The following is a 20,101-nucleotide window of genomic DNA, read 5'->3' on the forward strand; positions in this document are numbered from 1 at the left end:
TATCAATAGATGGAAATGAGTGTGGAAGAAGGAATATAGAGAAGTTTGCTAGGGGAGAGCCCCAGGGCCTGGGTAAGAAAGAATTCAGGGAGTCCAGTTAAAAGATATTTTCACTAACCTCTAGCTGAAATTTAGCATCATCTTCAGTCTTCAGTTACGAACATAAGCACACGCCTCAGGAATAGCATTAGTACCCATGACTTGGTCATGAGTAGAAATCATAGGTACTTTCATATCATTATACTGAACAGTTGTGGGAGATAACGTGAAATATCACTCACGTTCATCAATAAATTGAAATTAGAGACTATTAGAATACAATAATAATGTAGCATGTCTACTCTCTATCACAATTTTCTAACGCTTCGCTGACTGTATTTCAGCACAGTTATCTTTTTAATCCTATGAATTTCAAAAGCACTATTCTGAGTTCACAAGACTGCAAAGGGCTCCAAGATACAAAACAGGTTAAGGACCCTGCTTAGTGTCATTGAACAGGCTTGACACGATGCAAACGCCCTGTGGAAAGCAGCGAATAGGCAATGATGGAAATGATACCATCCTTATGCTCCAGAAGTTTATAATCAAGTAGGGCAGAGAGACAGGAAGTCACTCTCTCTTTGTCCCTCTTCTTTTGCTTCCTGCTGCGTATTCCCATCAAACCAAGCCTCCCCTAGTCCCTATGGCAGTTCTGCAGGATTTAGAAAAGATACCCCTTCCTCAAGACACCTTTCTGGAACTTGCTGGAAAATCGCCTTCACAAATACACGATGCCACAGTGGCCTCCTGTGAATGGAGCAGTTACAACCGCAGATGAAGGCTATTAGGTAAGAAGGCTCCTTACACCCACATGGCTGCTCTCTCATCCCTTGCACAGGAAGGACAACTCTAATCTGTCATGGTGTTCTTTCCCTAAAACCCAAAGGCAGCTTCAGAGAACTTCCCAAGACACCACTATGGATGGCCACTACCTGTCAGTCAGAGGTGACCCAACAGATGAAAACCACTTGCCAGCCCAGGCTTGAGTCTTTACCCTTTTTGAGAAACTTGTATTTTCATTGGAGATTCTGGAAAATATAAAAGCCTTCAAGGCTTAAAGAAATGAATCCCTAAGGAATCCCTAAAGATGAAAGTGAACACTTAAAGCAATGAATCTCTAATGCTGAAAGTATGGGAAATACACTTAGTCAGGTCACTCTTACGTTGTACTACGTCTGTGATTCTCAAACCATTTATTTTGCCCCCTGCAGGGAACATGTGGCAATATCTGGAGACATTTTTGATTGTCGTAAAGGGGCCTGGGGGATGCTACTGGCATCTACTGGATAGAGATGAGGGATACTGCTACACATCCTAGAATGCACAGAATAGCACCCCACAGCAAAGAATTCTCTGGTCCAAAATGTCAATAGTGCCCCAGTTGAGAAACCCTGTACTACATGGTTGGCTTCCTCTTCTCCAAGCAGCTGCTCAGAAGTAGTCCAGATAGGGAATTTCAGGGTCAGGAGTATATAAGAGCAGAAGGCCCAAAGCCATCCCTCTGCAGAGGGAGCAACCGTGAGTGGCCAAGCTGCTCACTCCAGCAAGTTCACGGGGCTGTGTTCACAGCCCAAGGACTGGGTTCATCATTTTTTTAAACTGGTTTCACAATTATGGCTCTGCTATTGCCTCAAGCGTTGGGCAATGTGAAACTATTTACTAAGGCACCAAAGTCCCTTTGGAAATTTCCAGGAAGACAAGAATCAAAACTGCAGCCAGCCCTTCTGAACAAGAAAGAAACGGGGGCAGAAAGGAGACACTCAATGATTCAGAGAGGCCAGAGTGGATTCTGTTACCACAGGCCACCCGCAGCTTTTACCTGACGGTCACTTCATTTGCAAATGGCCCTATGGGTTCCACGAGGATACTGACCCTCGGTGAAGGACTAACCAATGACACAGATGATGAGGCAGCTGGTCAGAAGCCACTCTCACTCAGACTCAGGGAATGGGGTAGGTGTGTTCTCTGACTCCCGTTCTAACACTTCACCCTTAAATTCTCCAGGAGAGTACAATGCGGATTCTAGGAATTTCTGGAGAGAAAGAAAACTGATCTGGAGAATCAGCAATGCTTTTTCTCTCCTTCCCTGTCAACCAGAAAAAAAAAATGGTTTTCTGTGTAATGACTTATTTTTAAATGAGCCAAACCGTTACCCTTAAGAGATAAAGTTTTCTGGTTTTCAAAAGAAAACAGCCTGTGGTTGGCTTAGGTAGCAAGGATATAACAAGCAAACTCTACAGTAGCAAAACTCCCATGCAAGTTCTTTAGTAAATACAAGCCCCTCATCATGGCAGCCCCAAAAACCGTGAGAAGGGTGTTGAGAGGCTTTGTTATTCTGACTTCCCAGCAATGAGACAACAGCTACTTCTTTAGCTTTTAAAGGATTCCTAGAGCTTTAATGTCAAATACAACCATAGAAGATATGTGATCTAGAGGTTGGCAAAGTTTTTCTATACAGAGTCAGACAGTAAATATTTTAGGCTTTGCAGGCCCAGGTGGTCTCTGTGGGAACTACCCAACTCTGCTGTTGTTGCAGAAAGACAGCCACAGATGACACATAAATGAAATGGGAATAGCTGTGTTCCAATAAAACTTTATTTGTGGACACTGAAATCTGAATTTCATATACTTCTTATGAAGTATTCACAAGATATTCTTTAAACATTTTTTTCCAACCATTTATACGTGTTAACAACCATGCACTGCTCATGGACTATTACTTGCTGGCCCTTGGTCTAGACAGCAAATTGGAATTTCTATTTGTTCTTAATTCTGAAGATGCTATGTAAAATTGATTTTCCTTCTTGTCTCCTTGTGAAGCTGAGATCACAACTAGTAAACTTGATAAATGAAAAAAACAAACAAACAAGATGAATAAATCAACCGTCACAGCACTCTCCACCAAAATACCCAGGCTGGCAACGATCTGGTTGTAACCGCTGTGTGACTCATTTGAAACACGCCACAAGGCTCCATCTTGCTCAGCGCAGCACAAGATATGGTTTGCTGAAGGCTAGCATTCCAGTGGTATTTTTAAACTCACCCACTGTGAACAGTCTCCTTGTTTAGTCTTTGCAGTTTTCTATTATTCCAAGGTTGGGACAAGGGAGGGGGATGGACAGGGCCTGGGAAATGTACCAATGTCTGAAATCCAGTTGTACTCCTCCCTCGAACACACATTAGGCCTTTTCTTATTCTCCAGAAAGGCTATGCCTAGTGGTCACGAAACATTTCTTGAAAACACATTAATGTACTGGGAGGACACACCTCTTTCCAATCCATGCCCTATCTCCTTACAGACAAACTACGACTTAATACCAATGAGTACTGGGAAGCACAGACCTAAAAAAAGTGGGTTCTGAACAGAGTTGTGAATGCAGGATGTATGTAAGGGGGACGAACTTGCCAGATAAAACACAGGATGCCCAGTTAAATCTGAATTTCAGATAAACAACAGATAATTTTTTAGTATAAAAGTTTGTGCCATGCAATAACTAGCATCCTATATTTTTAGCTGTTAAATGTGATAATCCTGGTAGAGGGTGGTGAAAAAAGGAGCCAGGCTGGAACGGGAGGTATTTATTGGGGGAAAGCAAGAATTTGTTACAGGTATGGGACGGGTACTCATTCTGAAACAGTTATCCACCAAAGACTGGGACCCCCAGTTTCCGTACTGGTTAACCCTCTCATCCCTAACTGCTCTCAGCATCCTTAACGTGGTGGTACAAGGCTGGTCCAAGCAGAACTACTTACATTCCAGTGTTTGACAGAGTTTAAAAAACAGTGCTTCCTGGGGGCATTGTGGGGGCAGATGGAACGGTTCTGTATCATGATTGTGCTGGTGGTTACACAAATCTACACATACGTTAATTGTCAGAGAAGTGTACATCAGAAAGGTCATTTTTGCTCTATGTTAATTAATTTTTTTTTAAAAGAGTGCTTTCAGTTGTTCCTTCTTACAGAGAATTCACAGGTTCATCCAGCAGGCTGGATAAGGAACTGATTTAAGCTAAGCAGCAGTCCTGACTGAAACCTGGGACTATGATTTCCTTACAGGGTCCCCGTCCCCATCCCAGAGGTGCCTCAATGGGCTTCTGGCAGGCCCATCCTACCAGTATGCCCATCTCGCCTGAACATATCTCCATCTCACTTAGCTTCAAGCTATAACACTACCACCCCATCACCCCCGCATACTACTGGCTTTACAACTAAATAAAAATATGCTGTGAAAGGCAGAAGTGGAAAACTGGTGGCTCCGGATGGGGGCTGGGGTGGTAGGATGGGGAAGGAATCCCGCCCACACTGTGTTAAAATCTCGTTATGCTTGGTTTGGCCCACACAGTGTTTAAATTGTTATGAACATTTAAGCATCAACAGACTTCCTTCAAAAGCTAGATTTCCAGGTTTTTTTTTGAAAAAGTAGAAGATCCTGGGCTTGTATTCCCACAAAGTACCAACCAGCTGGAGTGGAGTGCTGCCTGCCCTGTGAGGAGCCTGCTCTTTCACAGTCACCACAGTCCCAAAAGCTCAGCTGCCACGTCAAGCTGGCACCTGTGCACATCTGGGCTTTTTTGCACCTAATAATATAAGGCATTCATCAAGGTGTCGGGTACATGGGAAACTCTCAGGAACTGGGAGACCCTTCCTCTCCACCCCTACAAGAAGCTACAGGATAAAGTTCTTACCTCTTTCTTGCTCTCTGAGCTCTAGCATGCCTTGTCTCCCTATTGGGGAGATGCCCCACTCCCGCCCCTCCACTGCTTAGCCGTTCTGCTTCCAGCTTTTCTCTGTGGTCCCAGGCTTAGAGCAGATGGAAAGCTGGAATCATCCCAAGGCAGTAGCAGTGACATGTTAAGACAGAGAGAGAGGACAGTGGGAAGAGAAAGAGAAAGGAGGGCAATTGAGCAATTGAAATTACTTTCACCTTCGCCTCCTCTTCTCTGTGTTGTCAGAGCCAGTGCTGTCTCTTCATGCTCCCCTATCATATCCAATACTGACTAGATATCTATCATTCTCACTCCAGTGTGAATAAGGAAGGTGGTGGTCGTGGGGGGTAGGGGTGGGGGAATCAGGCTACTAGAGTCTTATTTCTAGTAGTTGGTTTAGAGAGAATACTCTACAGCCACACCTCCAGGCCTGCCCTGCCTTCTGACCCATCCCCACAAAACTTATCCCACCTATTGTTAAATATCCTTCAGGTTTTATTGAGTTTTATTTGATGAACAGCACTAAATATTGAACACATCTGCTCAGATGTCACTATTCATGAACAAGGCTGCCTGCATACCCCCTGGAAAAGAAAAACAGGCACTCAGATAACGGGCTCATCACCATCCGACTGTGTGTTTTCGCTTGTTTGGAACAGCAGCATTACTTTTGAGGGCCACCCATTTTAGCCACAAGCTCTCGGATCTTTTTATTTTTTAATTGATCTTTTCCCCCCAGCTTTATTGAAGTAATGATTGAGATTTGTATATCTACAGTGTACAACGTGATGTTGTGATATACATATATATTATGATTTCCACAATCAAGCTCATTAACATATCCCTCACCTCATACAGTTACCATTTCTTTGTGTGTCATAAAAACACTTGCAATCTATTCTCTTCAGCAAATTTCAAGCGAATAACACTGTCACGCGCGGTCTCAGCTCCCACTCCCCACATAAGAACGCAGGACATGGTGAGGCCAAAAAGGAACACCCACGGAGCCATAGTAGGGGAGTCAAATCACTACATTCTCGCTGGTGGCACCTGCCTCTCTGCAATCCGCTCCTCCTAGCTCAGCCACCATCTTCTTGCTAGCCCCCATTTGCTGCTAGCGTAGCCATGGCAGTTATATTAGTACCCAGTGGCTCACTGGTTACAGCTGATGGCCAACTAGCCACAGTTGATGGCCATCCAATCATAGTTGATGGCCATTTACTACCTGAGCCAGCCCCTTTCCATGTGAGGCCGAGAGCCGGGAAACGGCACTCCTGGCTTTGTCCCCACAAATACATTATTATTAACTATAATCACTGTGCTGTACATTAGATCTCCAGAATGTATTCACCTTATAACTGAAACTTGTATCCTTTGATCAATATCTCCCCTTCCCCCCACCTCCCAGCCTCTGGAGACTTTTTTTTTGTTTTTTGTTTTTTTTGTTAAGATCTTTTAGATTCCACATATAAGTGAGATGGTACAGTATTTGTCTTTCTGCACCTGACTTATTTCACTTAGCACAATGCCCTCAAGATTCACAAGTGGTAGAATTTCCTTCTTTTTAGAGCTAAATAATATTCCACTGCAGATATATACCACATTTTCTTTAGCCATTTATCTGGCAACGGACACTTAGATTCTAGTTTCCATATCTTGGCCACTGTGAATAATGTTGCAATGAACATTTCCGAGATAGTGGTTTTATTTCCTTTGGATATATACCTAGAAGTAGGATTGCTGGATCATATGTAGTTCTATTTTTAATGTCTTGAGGAACCCCCATACTCTTTTCCAATTTTCAGATCTTATATGTCTCACAGTCCCACTGGAGCAAGGAAATTTTCAAACCACTTTGCACCCCATTAGAGGCAGCAAATATTACCAGCCCAAGTTGACAAATCAGGCCATAGAAACTCAGATAAGGTGTTAACATCCAAAATACACAAGGAACTCACACAACTTAATGACAGAAAAATAAATGAGATTAAAAAATGAGCAGAAGACCTGAATAGACATTTCTCCAAAGAGGACACGCAGATGGCCAAGAGACATAGGAAAAGATGCTCAACATCGCTAATCATCAGGGAAATACAAATTGAAACCACAATGAGATATCCTGCAACAACTGTCTTAATGGCTATCATCAATAAATCAACAAACAACAAGTGTTGGAGAGGATTTGGAGAAAAGAAAACCCTCATGCACCATTGGTGGGATTGTAAATTGGTACAGACACTATGAAAAATAGTATAGCAGTTTCTCAAAAAAATAAAAATAGAACTACCATTTGACCCAGCAATTCTACTTCTGGGTATTTATCTGAAGAAATCCAGAACATTAACTTGAAAATATATCTGTGCACCTATGTTCACTGCAGCATTATTTATTAATACAATAGCCAAGATATGGAAGCAACCTAAGTGTCCATCGATAGACGAGTGAATAAATAGGTGGTACATATGTACAATGGAATATTACTCAGCCATAAAAAAGAATGAAATCTTACCACTTGCGAAAACATGAATGGACCCCCAGGATATTATACTAAGTGGAAAAAGTCAGACGGAGAAAGACAAATACCATATGATTTCACTTATATGTGGAATCTGAAAAACAAAAGTAATGAACAAACAAAACAGAAACAAACTCATAGATACAGAGAATAAACTGGTGGTCGCCAGATGGGAGAGAGTTGGAGGATGAGTAAATAAGATGAAAGGGATTCAGAAGTACAAATTGCCAGTTATTAAAATAGTCGCAGGGATATAAAGTACAGCATAGGGAATATAGTCAACACTATAATAACTATGTATGATGTCAGAGGGGTACTAGACTTACCAGGGTGATCATTTCATAAGGTATATAAATGTCTAATCACTATGTTGTTCACCTGAAACTAATATACGGCAACTGTAATTGGGAAAAAAAAGAATAAGTAAGAAAGAGAGCCATTAGTATATAGTGTTTTCCATTGTCTTAGAAAAGCAGAAAGATAAACACTAAAGACTAAAAGGTTAACACCAAAACTGGGTAAAATCGGGATATTGCTTTAAATATTAGATTTTAGGATTGTAAGATTTTATTTCAAGGGATTGTAAAAAACTCCCAAAGAAGAGCAATAAAAGAAATAAAATTTAAAAAAAATAAAATAAAAAAGACCAATCAGGAGCCTGGAGGAAACCAGTGGATGGACTACATGCCTCTCAGGGAAGAGACACCGCTCCTAGACCCCAACCTATCTATCATGTCACATGTGGGACATGCATACTATCAGAGCTGCCCAAACCCTGAAGCCCCATGTGGTATTTATTTGCCTCAAAGTTGTTGGCATTATTGCTCAAATTCAGAAAAAGAAGATCCCCTGCCTACCACCAAACGGGTTAAATTTTCAAGCATGTTTTTTGCTTAACAATAACATTTTTTTATAACCCTCAAAGTTTTAAGTTTCAGCCCTGAATTTAAAAATAAAGTGAATACTCAGATGACTGGTTATAATTTAGAAGGGGAGGGGGAATCCCACCCACCTAGAATAGTAAGCAAACCAGTATAATTCAGCAAAAAAGTAAGGTCAGGTTTTACAAATGCCTAGAAGACATTTCGTAGTATACAGACTGTCAAGAGGCTAGAGGCCAGCAGGGTAAGGACATAGGCCGCCCGAAGGGAAATGATGGGCAGGAAGATGTGTTCTGCCGTCTGGCCCTTTTCATCTACAGCTGGAGCTTTTATCTTGAGGGAGCATCTGGCTTTTCTTTCTCCTTCCATCTTATGCAAGGGAAAGGTACCAGGTTCTCCATTCCTTTCTTATGGCTAAGTTCATATGATGCCATAGAAGCATTGATACTAGAGTCAAAGACTAACCCCAAAGTATTTTTAATATATGTCCAGGCTTTATGGAAATAAGCTATAGGATTGTCTCTCTCTGTCTCTCTGTCTCTCTGTCTCTCTGTCTCTGTCTCTCTCTGTCTCTCTGTCTCTCTGTCTCTCTGTCTCTCTGTCTCTCTCTCTCTCTCTCTCTCTCTCTCTCTCTCTCTGTAGTTAATGATCTCCTTTTGAAGAATTTTAATTCAACATGAGACTAATGAAAAAGAATGACATAATAATTAACCAAGGGCACATGTAGCTCCAATATGCACCACCCCACACAAACCTCTGCTGCCGGCATTTCCTGCCAGAAATAGGTCTCAGCTGTGTGAGATTCGCCCAACCCCTCGCCCGCTCATGTATGAATCTTCCTCTGTGAAGTACCCCATGCTACACAGCCATTGCCACGGTCCATCCATGTTTTCTTAGGCCTCACCCTATACAGTGCAGCCTCTGTGCTTTGTTTTAAGACAGATAAGAGTCTGGCTGAGACTGAATCCTTCTGAAAATGAAGGGTTGGCTCAAACAATGGATCCTACAAATCAGGGTGAGGGAAGCCTGGGTGACATCTTTGCAAGAATAAACTCTTCTTTGATATGCCAACGACAAGCCATGCTTGTGTACACCCAGACTGGCTTAGGAGAATCAGTTCACCATCGTAAAGTAAATGAACCCCAATTGCTACTCATCCTGGCATCCTGCTAGAGTTGCCCACGTGAGAAGCAGCTGCATTGAAAAGCTGTGCCTGCAGGCTGGAGCAGCGACCATAAGTCTTGATTGGCTGATCTGCTAGGGGACTTCTCCATCTCTAGCATCACAATATGTATCTTGCATAGGACCTCCCACTGTAGTCTGGATAGCTGCTCAACTGCACAACTTCTTGTCTCACTGAGGCGCCCCCTAAGGCCTCCCCAAGTGAATTTTGCTGCCCATAGTTTTGAGCATTCTATCCCAAGCGTACCCTTCAAACTGGTATCATTAAGTGACCACCAGACAGAAATTTCACTTTATTTAACTAGATTAAAGCAGGTCGCCAAGATAAAGAAAAACCTCCTTTTGATCAGCCAGTTGCTGTGAGAGGAACACAGCTGCATCACTTCCAAACTGAGCTATGTTTAGGCTCTCACTGATTAAAACGGAATTCCATCTTTTATTCTATGTCACCTCTTCATAATATACACACCTCACAAAGCCCTGGGCATGTCACAATGGACATGTGGCACTTATCAAGACCCAGGCCATAATCTCCCTTCACCATTGGTCTTCTACCACTTCACCAGGGGTTCTCAAGGTGCATGCCCCAGGACAGAAGCTAGGAAGAGCATCCCCTGGGAATGTGCTAGAAATGCAAATTCTCAGGCCCCATCCCAGAGTCACTGACCCAAACTCCCTGGGAGTGGGGCCCAGCAATCTGTGTTTTAAAGAGCCCTCCAGGTGATCCTAATGCACTAAAGTCCGAGAAGCACTGTCTTCCTCAATTTCTGGCAAAAAGTCTACATCCAACTGCTGCTCCCACGTATTACTAGAAGTCCTGAGCCCCGCTGGCAGTCCCTATACTGCCTATGACTTGAGAGTGATAATAAACTGAAATCATCACAAACACTCTGGGTGACATGTGATAAGCCCAGATTTGCATATCTTATTCTTATAGATTCTTCTATAATAACAGGAATTTCCCACTTCAAGGTACTGGTTGTTGTTTTTTCAATTTTCTGTTAATTTTAAGACAGCGATCACCTACTTAGATGGAGTATTCTGAATTACAACAATGTCAGTGATTGGAAGGAGCTCACTTAATATCAAAAGATATAGCAAACATGCAGTTTTTCCAATGATCCAAACATTTGGACACCAAACTCACGAAGCCCTGGTGAATATGGAACCTGATGTGGTAACATTATGAAAGACCTAAGGGGCACTGGGGTTACCACTTCACAGTATCCTTACAAAATCCATATAAGTCAAGCAGAAGGAACGCACATTGTAAAGTTCAGGCTCTATACCTACATCTGGAGGTCACAAAAGGTCAACCTGTTGTCCAAAAGGAATTCTGTTGTGTGTACAAATTTTTAAAAATTTTTTAAACTAATCGACACTGTTCTTTTTTAAATGGGAGACCTCACATTTTTAGAAAGCAGATCTGGCTTTCCTTAAAAGAGAGTTGCTGTGACAACATAGGCCACACGTCCTCACATGGTATAAATTAACTGTACCTAAACTGAGCAGCGGCATCTGCTCTCCAGGTCCTCACGATTTCCCAGTCAGTCTGGGTCATTCATTGATATTACACGCTGGCCCCTGGAGCCTTTTGAGTTTGCGACACCTGCCCACTATAAGCAATCCGTTTTATTGTTATGACCATCCTCATGCATTGGCAATTCTCAGCAGTTACCATATTCATCGGAAATTTCCCCGTTTGGCAAAAATGTGGAGGTGAATAGACTTTATCTTTCACTCTTTGTGTCCATTTTCTGTGTAAAGACTCGTATTATCAATAGAACATTTTTGCTGGGTGTTTTCTGTATCCTTGCTATGAGCATTTCCCATGTAATCTCTCAAATAACCTTCCCAGCAGTTCCCTGAGGTAAGATCATTACCCCCAATTACAGATGAGGAAACCAAGGGGCAGCAAGGTCATACAGATACTACCGTTGTTTCCCCAAAAATACGACCTAGATGGACAATCAGCTCTAAAGCGTCATTTGGAGCAAAAATTAATTATAAAAGCCGGTCTTATATTATAGTAAAATAAGACAGGGTCTTATATTAATTTTTGCTCCAAAAGACGCATTAGAGCTGATTGTCTGGCTAGGTCTTATTTTCAGGGAAACACGGTAATAGAACAGCCAGAATTTGAGCCAAAGCTTCTGGACACCAGAATCCATGCTCATAACTTGCCAGACTGAGCGAGGCACTGCCAGCCCAGGGAACCACCGTCTCCCTGTGTCAATGCCCATTTGCTGTCTCAGTCAATGTCATACCACATGATGACCAACTCTTACTGCCAAGCATGTTGATAAACATCTCCAAAAGGGATTAGTGATGAAATGTGGGTAATTCAAAGGACCAACAGCTGGGGCCCCAGAAGCATTGGATAACCCCAAAGAAATGCAGAAGTACTTCTACTGAGCCTTGGTTTTCCTCTAAGTCTGACTGATGAGTCATAACCCACAAGCGCCCCATTTGGCTTTTCAGTGATGACTGCTATATTTCTCAAGGCTCTTGCCAGAGCAGCTGCTTTTTTGTCCTAAAAGGCTAAAGTCTGAACTGCTCAGAGGTACAAAAAAAAGTGGCTAGAGAGGTATATGACCCCTGTGTATGTTTGTGCAAGGCCTGCTTTGGCACTCCTAGACCTGGCAATGACTCTGAATGGGCCCCAAGTGTCACCTGTCTTCTGGGTGGCCCTGCAGACTCAGCCAGAGTGAACCCTTCCTCAGCACCAATGTCCTGAGCAAACCATTTTTCAGGCCGTAACTTGGAATTTTAGAAGCAGGGCATCATCTGTGTCTCTGACATGGAACAAGATAAATGAATGGCCAGCATCTTCAATTCTCCAGACTTTCACCAGCTGCCTGCCACTGACAGAGATTTACAAGACACATGTATGGGGCTAGATCCCATAAGTATCACTGTTTTTGTTACTATAGGCTTGGGTGTGGATCTCTAAACCCTCTGAGGGATCCCTGACCTGGGAAGCTTGGCTGGAGTGGATCACATGCAAACCACAGCCAGGACTTTTGCTCAGGCCGTGCAGGACAACCCAAGTGGCTTGCATCAAAAGCAAGATGACTGGCCTCCTTGGCCCCTGTTCCCACACTCCCACCCTGGTACTCAAGGTCGTATCACTCCAAGGCAAGAAGAGGAATCCAAAGAAATGCCAGAAGTGTTTCTCTGCAAGTGCAGGACAGAGCCAGCCTACACCATCCATCTACACCCAGGTCTTCTCAGGACAGAGAATGAGATCAGGTGGGAGCCCCAGACCCACTAATTGCACCCTCCGGGTGAAAGTTTCAAGAGGGAGTGGGGCCCGAAGTGAGACCCCAGAAAGGGCAGATTCCATAGAGGGACTTCCAAGCCCACATACCCCTAAGTTCCCCTCTCTCCTCCCCCCCACCCCAACCCAGGACTCTAGCTCAGAAGCATCCTAGGGGCAGCTCCAGCCCCATCAGAGTACCCTTCCAAGGCCAGGTGTGGCACTACCAGAAGGAATCGGAAATCAGGAGAGTCTGACTGAATACATCGCACTGTGTGAGCTTGAATATCTCTGCACGCTCACCTGTAAAGAGGAAATAATGAGACCTGCCCCAAACAGCTCAGAATTAAGGTAACACGCGCAGGTTTCTATAAACTGTAAAGTATTGTACAAATGCAAAAGATCATGTTTTCTTATTCTGCAGACTGGGTTCTTATTAAATGACAAAGTTCCCTAAAGACCAAGTGTAGGAGGGATTGGCATTTCATATTTCAGCGCGTATGAACACTCTCATGGTGCCGGCCTGATGACTTGTCCATACGGAGCTGAAGGACTTTTGCCCGAGACCACCTCTGTAACATCTAGTTATCGTCACATGTGCCCAAGGAAGTCTCACTTCCTCTTGGATGTGCAGACATCACAACATCCTCCCCCAGAGCTGGTTTCCACTGACACATCGTGGCTCCTTCCCCAAGGGAATGCTACTCATTAAGTTACAGCTTACATCGTGTGTTTCCAGGCCCCGAAACTCAGCTTGGAAGACTTACAAAAGGATGTGGGCCGTTTGGTGGTCTCGGACTTTCCCTGTGCTACTGAGTCAGTCTGCTCCTCCTTTATCAGCTCACACTGAGGCTACTGGAACCATGCGCACAGTGTGCTCGTGGGAAAAGTGCGCGATGCTACTACCACCTTGGGGGGCAGTTCAGAGTAATAGTCAATATAGGGGCTCCAGGGACCTGCAGTGTGGATTCAAATCCTGGCTTTGACACTCTCTGGTAATGTGGGGCTCTTCATCTCTAAAACATAGATAATATAGTAGTTCCTACCTCATCAGCTTGTTATTAGGATGAAATGACAATAATGCGTGTTAAAATGCACTTCAGTTTTATTACTGAGTTTGTGCCTTCAGCTACTGACTTAACTTTCTTCATGGTTTTTTTTTTTTTTTTGGCTTTTCATTTCTCACACTAACTATTCCACATAGATAATAAACAAACTAACAACACACATATACATAAATGCCTTCTGCTAACGGGGAAGGTCATGCTGTTATTTTATGTTTTATTTTACCCAATCTTCAGCACTTGCTCCAATGTCTCCTCTCTAGGGAAGTGTCCCCAACCCCTTGATGACGGTTTACACACTCCACATGTGTGCTCACTTGCACCAGCTTTCCTGGCACTGTACAGTAATTGTTCACGTGCTTTTCTTTTCCTCCATTAGACTATTAACAACAACTTAGACTATTAAAAAAAAAGCACGTCACACCACGCCTTGCCAAACAATGTTCAGTAAATGGCAACTGTATTATTACTCCCTGGAATTATCAGTCACATTCATTCTGCTACAGGGGCATTTTGCTGTCTTCTAAAATTACAGTTTTGGGAGTGTCCCTACAGGTGAAAGGAGCACCTGGCAGCAGAGACAGTGGTCAAGACGGACTTGAGCTGCTTTTGGCAGGAAACAGAATGAGATTCATCTTTGCTCACTGATTGGTCTCTGAATTCAACTGGAAGATTCAATTCAAGTGCCATCGTTTCTGAGTATTCCATTCCCTTCAGAAGAAAAATCCCACAGATCATCATGTGACAAGTATCCTGGGTCACGAGACTTTTCAGAACTTAAATGTGCAAAGGGTAAAATCTTCCCTCTGGTGGCTGAAAGTTGGGGACACTGACTCTGTGGTGTTGCCAGTACCTTCCCAGAGGAAGCATTCTGTAAATATGTGCTGAACGAATGGATGGATGAATCCTCAAGTGACATCTCGGTGCCTGTGTCTGAAACAGCTAGAGGAACTGATGCTGGGCAGAGCCCTGGCCTTCAGTCAGAATTAAAAGAAAGGATAAAAAAGGCCATTGAGACTCTTTGCACTCCAGACATGTTGCCTCTAACCCCCACAGGGCAAGGCAGCAGTGTAGACAGGAATTGGGGGCTCTGCCTCAACACCATCCAGTGGTAACTGTTTGCCAGGGACCTCACCTGCATCATATCTAAATCTCACAACCAGTCCATGGGGTAGAATTCATGAGCCCATTTTAGAGATGAAGGAACTGAGACCCAGACTATAGACTGACTGGAATCCCAGTCTATCTCTTCTGCCTCTTGGAAAGGAGCCCAAGTTGGTGAAAGGGTGAGCACTCGTTTTCTTCCTCCCTCACACCTCTAGAGAGACTTCAGGAATACTAGGCTCTGAGGTCAGGCTTGTAAGCTTCTCAGAGACCCCTGAAAACTCTAGGAAGGTGGCAGAGAGAGGCAGCATTTGCAGAATTTAGAGTGAGCGCTAGGCAAAATCAGGGCATAGAACTGAGGTGGTCACAAGCCCCCCACCCCTCCTCATCTCTTAATATTCTCTCTCTCTCTCTCTTTCTATCTCTCTCTCTCTTCTCCCTCTCCTCACCCCCCACCCGCCTGGTTTGATACACACACACACACACACACACACACACACACACACTGATTTCGCTTTTAGAAAACCTGCACTGATAACATGTATTCATTGAGGCTGAAATGTTCATGAGAATCACCAGCACCTTCCCAGGTACACAGGACAAACTCAATTCCATAACTGAACAAACACAAGTATTTGTGTTTATTCTTCTCATACACTCAAGAGAACTCCAAAAGACTGGCTACATCATTCTTGAAAATCCACTTAGCCCCTCTTGGGATTATCCAGCCCCAGTTACAGAGGGGGTAGCCCCAGTGTGAGCTGCTGCTGGCTCCCCATTCAGAAAGTAAGTCCTTTCATGGAGTTCAGCTGTTCCTCTGGCATCCAGTAAAGCTGGTCATGCAAAGGCAGAAAATGTGACAACTGTTGGAAACCGTCAGCAGAAGCCTATGGGAGCAACGGAGCGTTCCCTGGAGCAGCCACTTCATGGACGGTTAAAGCAGCCTACTATTCAGTTTACATAAAACACCCACCAGCTACATGGCACCAATAACTGAATGCCTCCATTCTTATCAAGTTCAGGACACACTGGCCACACCGCCTGGCCACTACCTTTAGAAATCAAAACAACTTCATTAACCATCAAAATACACATACACAGAGGGAAAGGGACAGAAAAGAAAAAGTCTTCCTGAGTTTTGACGACCAGAACTCAAAGATTGTTTGATAGGCAAACCATAGTATTTCAACATTGCCTCTCTCTTTCTAATTTCAGTGGTAAAGTCTCCAAGACATTTAAGATTTGAAGAGTTTGACAAAGAGGATCTCAGAGCCACAAAGACCACATCAAATACTTCTTTTTAAAAAAATGGTCTGTATGCATTTTTCCCAATGAAAAAAATCTGTCCAAAGGATTTTCAAAACTCATGTGCTTTGCTTCCAAAACATTACACACTATTTATTTCTCTAACAAATTTATATGTGTTTCCAGGGAAGTCCTGGACGGAAAAAAAGAAAAAAAAAAAAAAAAGGTACTTAAGTAGAAAAATGTCTGGAGGTTCTTGTATGCCAGTATGTTAACAGACCTTCTGTTTTAATTATTATTTCATATAGCAGCAGTAATCATTCCCTCATCTGCAAAGGAAATATATAATCCAGCTGTGGTGACTGCAGTAAAAATACCACATCTGTGGATCACTGGCAACACTGTGGTAAGAGTGCTCAAGTCTAGGCGGTCTCAGAGTTCTCTCCTTTACCAAGATGCACATGGGTACACTTTCCTGAAAGTGCATATAAACTTTGCCAAAACTGGTTGCTCCTTTGTATGCTGAAAATAGCTTGTCAGATTATCCACACCCATAAGAAAGAGGCTCTCTTGGAATATTATTCCCAGGACCCAGTTGCTATAAGAAGTCCCCAGGCCCCTCCCGGGTGGTGGCTTGTACCGGTGCCCTTGTCAATATCAAACAGAACGGGGGAAAATTACACTCCCGGTTGGTTTCAGGGAGGAGGTTCTACCGCGTGGCTGGCAGTGGAGCTGACTGCTGGTTTTCCACTTAGCAGAGAAACGGCTCCCGCAGAGAGGATGGCAGCCACCGTTCTGGTAACCGATCTCTCCGTTTTCCAGAGTATGAAATCAGAAGTATCACTTAGCACTGGGTGATAATATTCCAGGAATCGCCCCCATATGTCTGTTTAGTCTTTCCCCAAAGCCCAGTAGCAAGCATCTTATTTCTAAGCCAATTTTCCACATTCAAATCCAACCCAAAGCGCGCCCTGGGGGTTTCTATCTACAGACGTATAAAAGAAAAAGCAGCACAGCTGAGTCTTGACAGACTTTTATCCCCCAAACACATGCCCCGCGGCTACTGTGCTGGAATGTGGATGGCCCGAAACACTCGGGTGCCTTTCCATCCCAGACAATAGAGCAAGAAATAAAATGAAAGTGGACTTACTGCTATGGCTTGCAGCCTTTCCTTGTGCAATTCCGCCTCTGCCATCCTGGAGAAGGGCACACAGGGAGGGGAAAAAGAAAGAAAAACAAACACACACTGTAGTCACCCAAAAAAATTGATGGGCACCCCGGGGGGGCTTTGCTAGAACCCTGGGGAAAACCAATGGGAGACCGGGATCTACTCCTGGGGTGGCAGGCAGAGCTGTGAGCGCGGCTGTCTCCCCTGGGCTCAGCCTCTGGCCCCCGCCCGCCCGGCCGCCTGGCTGCGCCCCAGCGCTGCCGCTAACTGCATCTCCAAGCCGCCGGCGGCCGCGCCAGTCAAGAACGTGGGCCTCGGGCAGCCGCTGGGAGGGCGCGCTCGCCCCGTGCTCATTCTCCGCCCTGACGTCTCGGCGCCTCGCTCCGCCCCTGGGGTGTGCGAGACCGGTGGCCGCAGCCCTCAGTGGCGGGCTGGAGACGCTGGGGCTGTGGCGGGGGTGGGGGAAGCCACCCCAAGGAGCAGACAGGCAGCGCGCGTGCGGGTGGGCACCTGGGGCGCAGGCACACGGCGAGCAACTAGGGCGCAGAGCTGGCGCGCTCTCTGGGGCCCGAGCAAGATGAGGTGGCGTCTCCGCCGAGCAAATGCCAGCCGAGGGGCCTCTGGCAGAAAGTGGGGAGCCCTGCGCACGTGCTACTACGTGCCAGCTGTGGCCACCGAGAGTTCTGGCCGCCTTCTGGCTCATGCCAGATGCTTGGGCTCCACGTGGGAACATTTCCAATAAGGAAGGGCTGCCTCGCCCACATGCCTTAGATGGCCCGGTTCTCAGACATCAAGGTCGCCGGGGGAGGTATAGCTCAAAACAGGCCACCCCTCTGTGAAGTCAAATGTGGCTTAGAAAGACAGCCAAGAGTTTGTAGGCCTGGGTGCTCGGCTAAGATGGGCTCAGCAACTTATTAGCTATGAAACCTTGGGCAACTCACTTAACCACTCTGAACCTCAGTTTCCTCATCTGAAAAATGGCGGATCACAATAGTTACCCTCACAAAGTTGTCCTCAGTAATTAATGAGATAAAGTATATAAAGGTGCTTTGTAAAGGGCAATCCGGTCTGTCATTATCCTGTGACATTCAGGGTCTTTCCTTCAATACAGTCTCTAAAAGGAAACGTAGGAGCTGGTCACTAAAATACTTCACCTCTTCTTTACTGAAATGGAAGACAGTGTGAAAGTGCATTTTTTGTGGCAGGCCCTGGGCAGGATAGGAGGGATGGGTAAGACCCTCCTAAAGGAAATAAATGCTAAAAACAAAATACTTCTTACCATTGAGGAGGAACCTGCTAGAATCTTCAACATTCATAAGCAAACTTTCCTCCCCACAAAATGAAATAAACACCAAAACAAACAAACACCAATGTGTCCTTTTTAGGTCCTTAATGCTTCTCTAAAGGAAGGACTTAAGGCATTTTAAAAAGTATATACCTCAATTTTCCCCAAATGTCCTCTTTCTGGGCAAATTCTTACAATTCACCGAAATTGTCTTTTCAGCTTTCACGGAGGTTTTACCTGTCACTTGACGAGCAATCACTACTTTGCCCAAATACTGAAGCAGTCACCAAATAATTTTACTGACTGATTGTTTTCCCTTCCTTTTCATCACGGGTCTAGGTGGAGTGGTTTGTGTCTTAAATCCTAGCCAATGCCAGATTCGAACCCCACTCCAGTATATCCAGACTTCTATCACTGGCGAAGACCCTTCGTGGTTTTCAAACCCTTTATTTTCCCTTCATTTCCAGCACCAGCTTTAACAGTACGAGTCATTGGAGGGGTGTTTCCTCACCCGTAAACAAAGCTGTTACTACTTCAGCAGAACGGCGGTATACCCAACAAGAGTAGAGAACAAGATGAGGAAAGTAAGGCCAGAGAGTTTGAGAGACTCAGCCAGAGTCACAGAGCTGGGATCTAACCTCAGATCAGACTCCACAGAGCCCTTGTTCTTACCTCTCAGCACCAGGCTCAGCCAGTGGAATGGAGGTGGTGCAGACCCCAGTAATAAACAAGTGAGCAAGAAATGGTCCTTCCCCCAACTACACAGATATTAAAAAGGAATAGAGGAGCACAACAATGTGAATGGACTTCATATCACTGAACTGTACACTTAAAAGTGGTTTAACTGGTAAATTTTATGTTATGTGTATTTTACCACAAAATTTTTTTTTTAATTGGGGAAGGGGAACAGGACTTTATTGGGGAAGAGTGTGTACTTCCAGGACTTTTTTCCAAGTCAAGTTGTTGTCCTTTCAGTCTTAGTTGTGGAGGGCGCAGCTCAGCTCCAGGTCCAGTTGCCTTTGTTAGTTGCAGGGGGCACAGCCCACCATCCCTTGCGGGAGTCGAGGAATCAAACCGGCAACCTTGTGGTTGAGAGGATGCGCTCCAACCAACTGAGTCGTGGAAGGGGAGATGGAGTGGGAGAAGAGCCTGCGCACCCTTTGAAAGTGACCAGTTGGAAAAATCTGAACTTCAAGACAGAAGAATCAGGATTGGTGACACATATCTGGGTGTCATTTACTTTGAGGTTATAGCTAAAGAAATGAGAATGGCCAAGGTGAGAAAATAGAACAAGAAGAGGAGCAAGCCCAGCAAAGGAGGCTGAGAATGTATCACCTGAGAAGTAGAAGCAAAAACCAGGAGGGGTGGTTGTACCAAAAGCCACAACAGGAGGAAAGGGGTTTTCCACAGGATCATATGCTTCTGAGAGGTCAAGAACACAGACTAACAAGAGACCATTGTCTTGGGCAGGCAGGAAGTCATGGGTGACACTGGAGGAGCACTGTGTGTGTGGAAGATGAAACCGGAAGCAATTACGGAGAGTTGAGGATGAAGTGAAAGGTGGGGAAGGAGCATCCATGAGTACAAACCACTCCTTTCAAATCTTTGGATGTGAAAGATGAGTGGGTGAGGGTAGCCAGGGGGGTGGAGACA

General features: G+C 44.6%; 1 protein-coding gene across 8 annotated transcripts in view; it reads right to left on the reverse strand.

Moving 5' to 3' along the window:
• The window catches only part of PALM2AKAP2 (PALM2 and AKAP2 fusion), a 416,415-nt gene that overhangs the window by 297,446 nt on the left and 98,868 nt on the right, over window positions 1-20,101 (reverse strand). For 7 of the 8 annotated variants that reach the window (XM_019734170.3, XM_019734168.3, XM_019734167.3 and 4 more), the window contains exon 2: window positions 17,146-17,191. The exons of the other annotated variant lie outside the window; for it this stretch is intronic. In XM_019734170.3, the coding sequence (XP_019589729.3) occupies window positions 17,146-17,191 (46 nt within the window). The remainder of the gene's footprint in view (window positions 1-17,145; window positions 17,192-20,101) is intronic. 8 annotated transcript variants of the gene reach the window in all.

Source organism: Rhinolophus sinicus, chromosome 16 (genome assembly GCF_057876585.1).
Source record: "Rhinolophus sinicus isolate RSI-liver-muscle chromosome 16, RSI-T2T, whole genome shotgun sequence".
NCBI classification, from domain to species: Eukaryota; Metazoa; Chordata; class Mammalia; order Chiroptera; family Rhinolophidae; genus Rhinolophus; species Rhinolophus sinicus.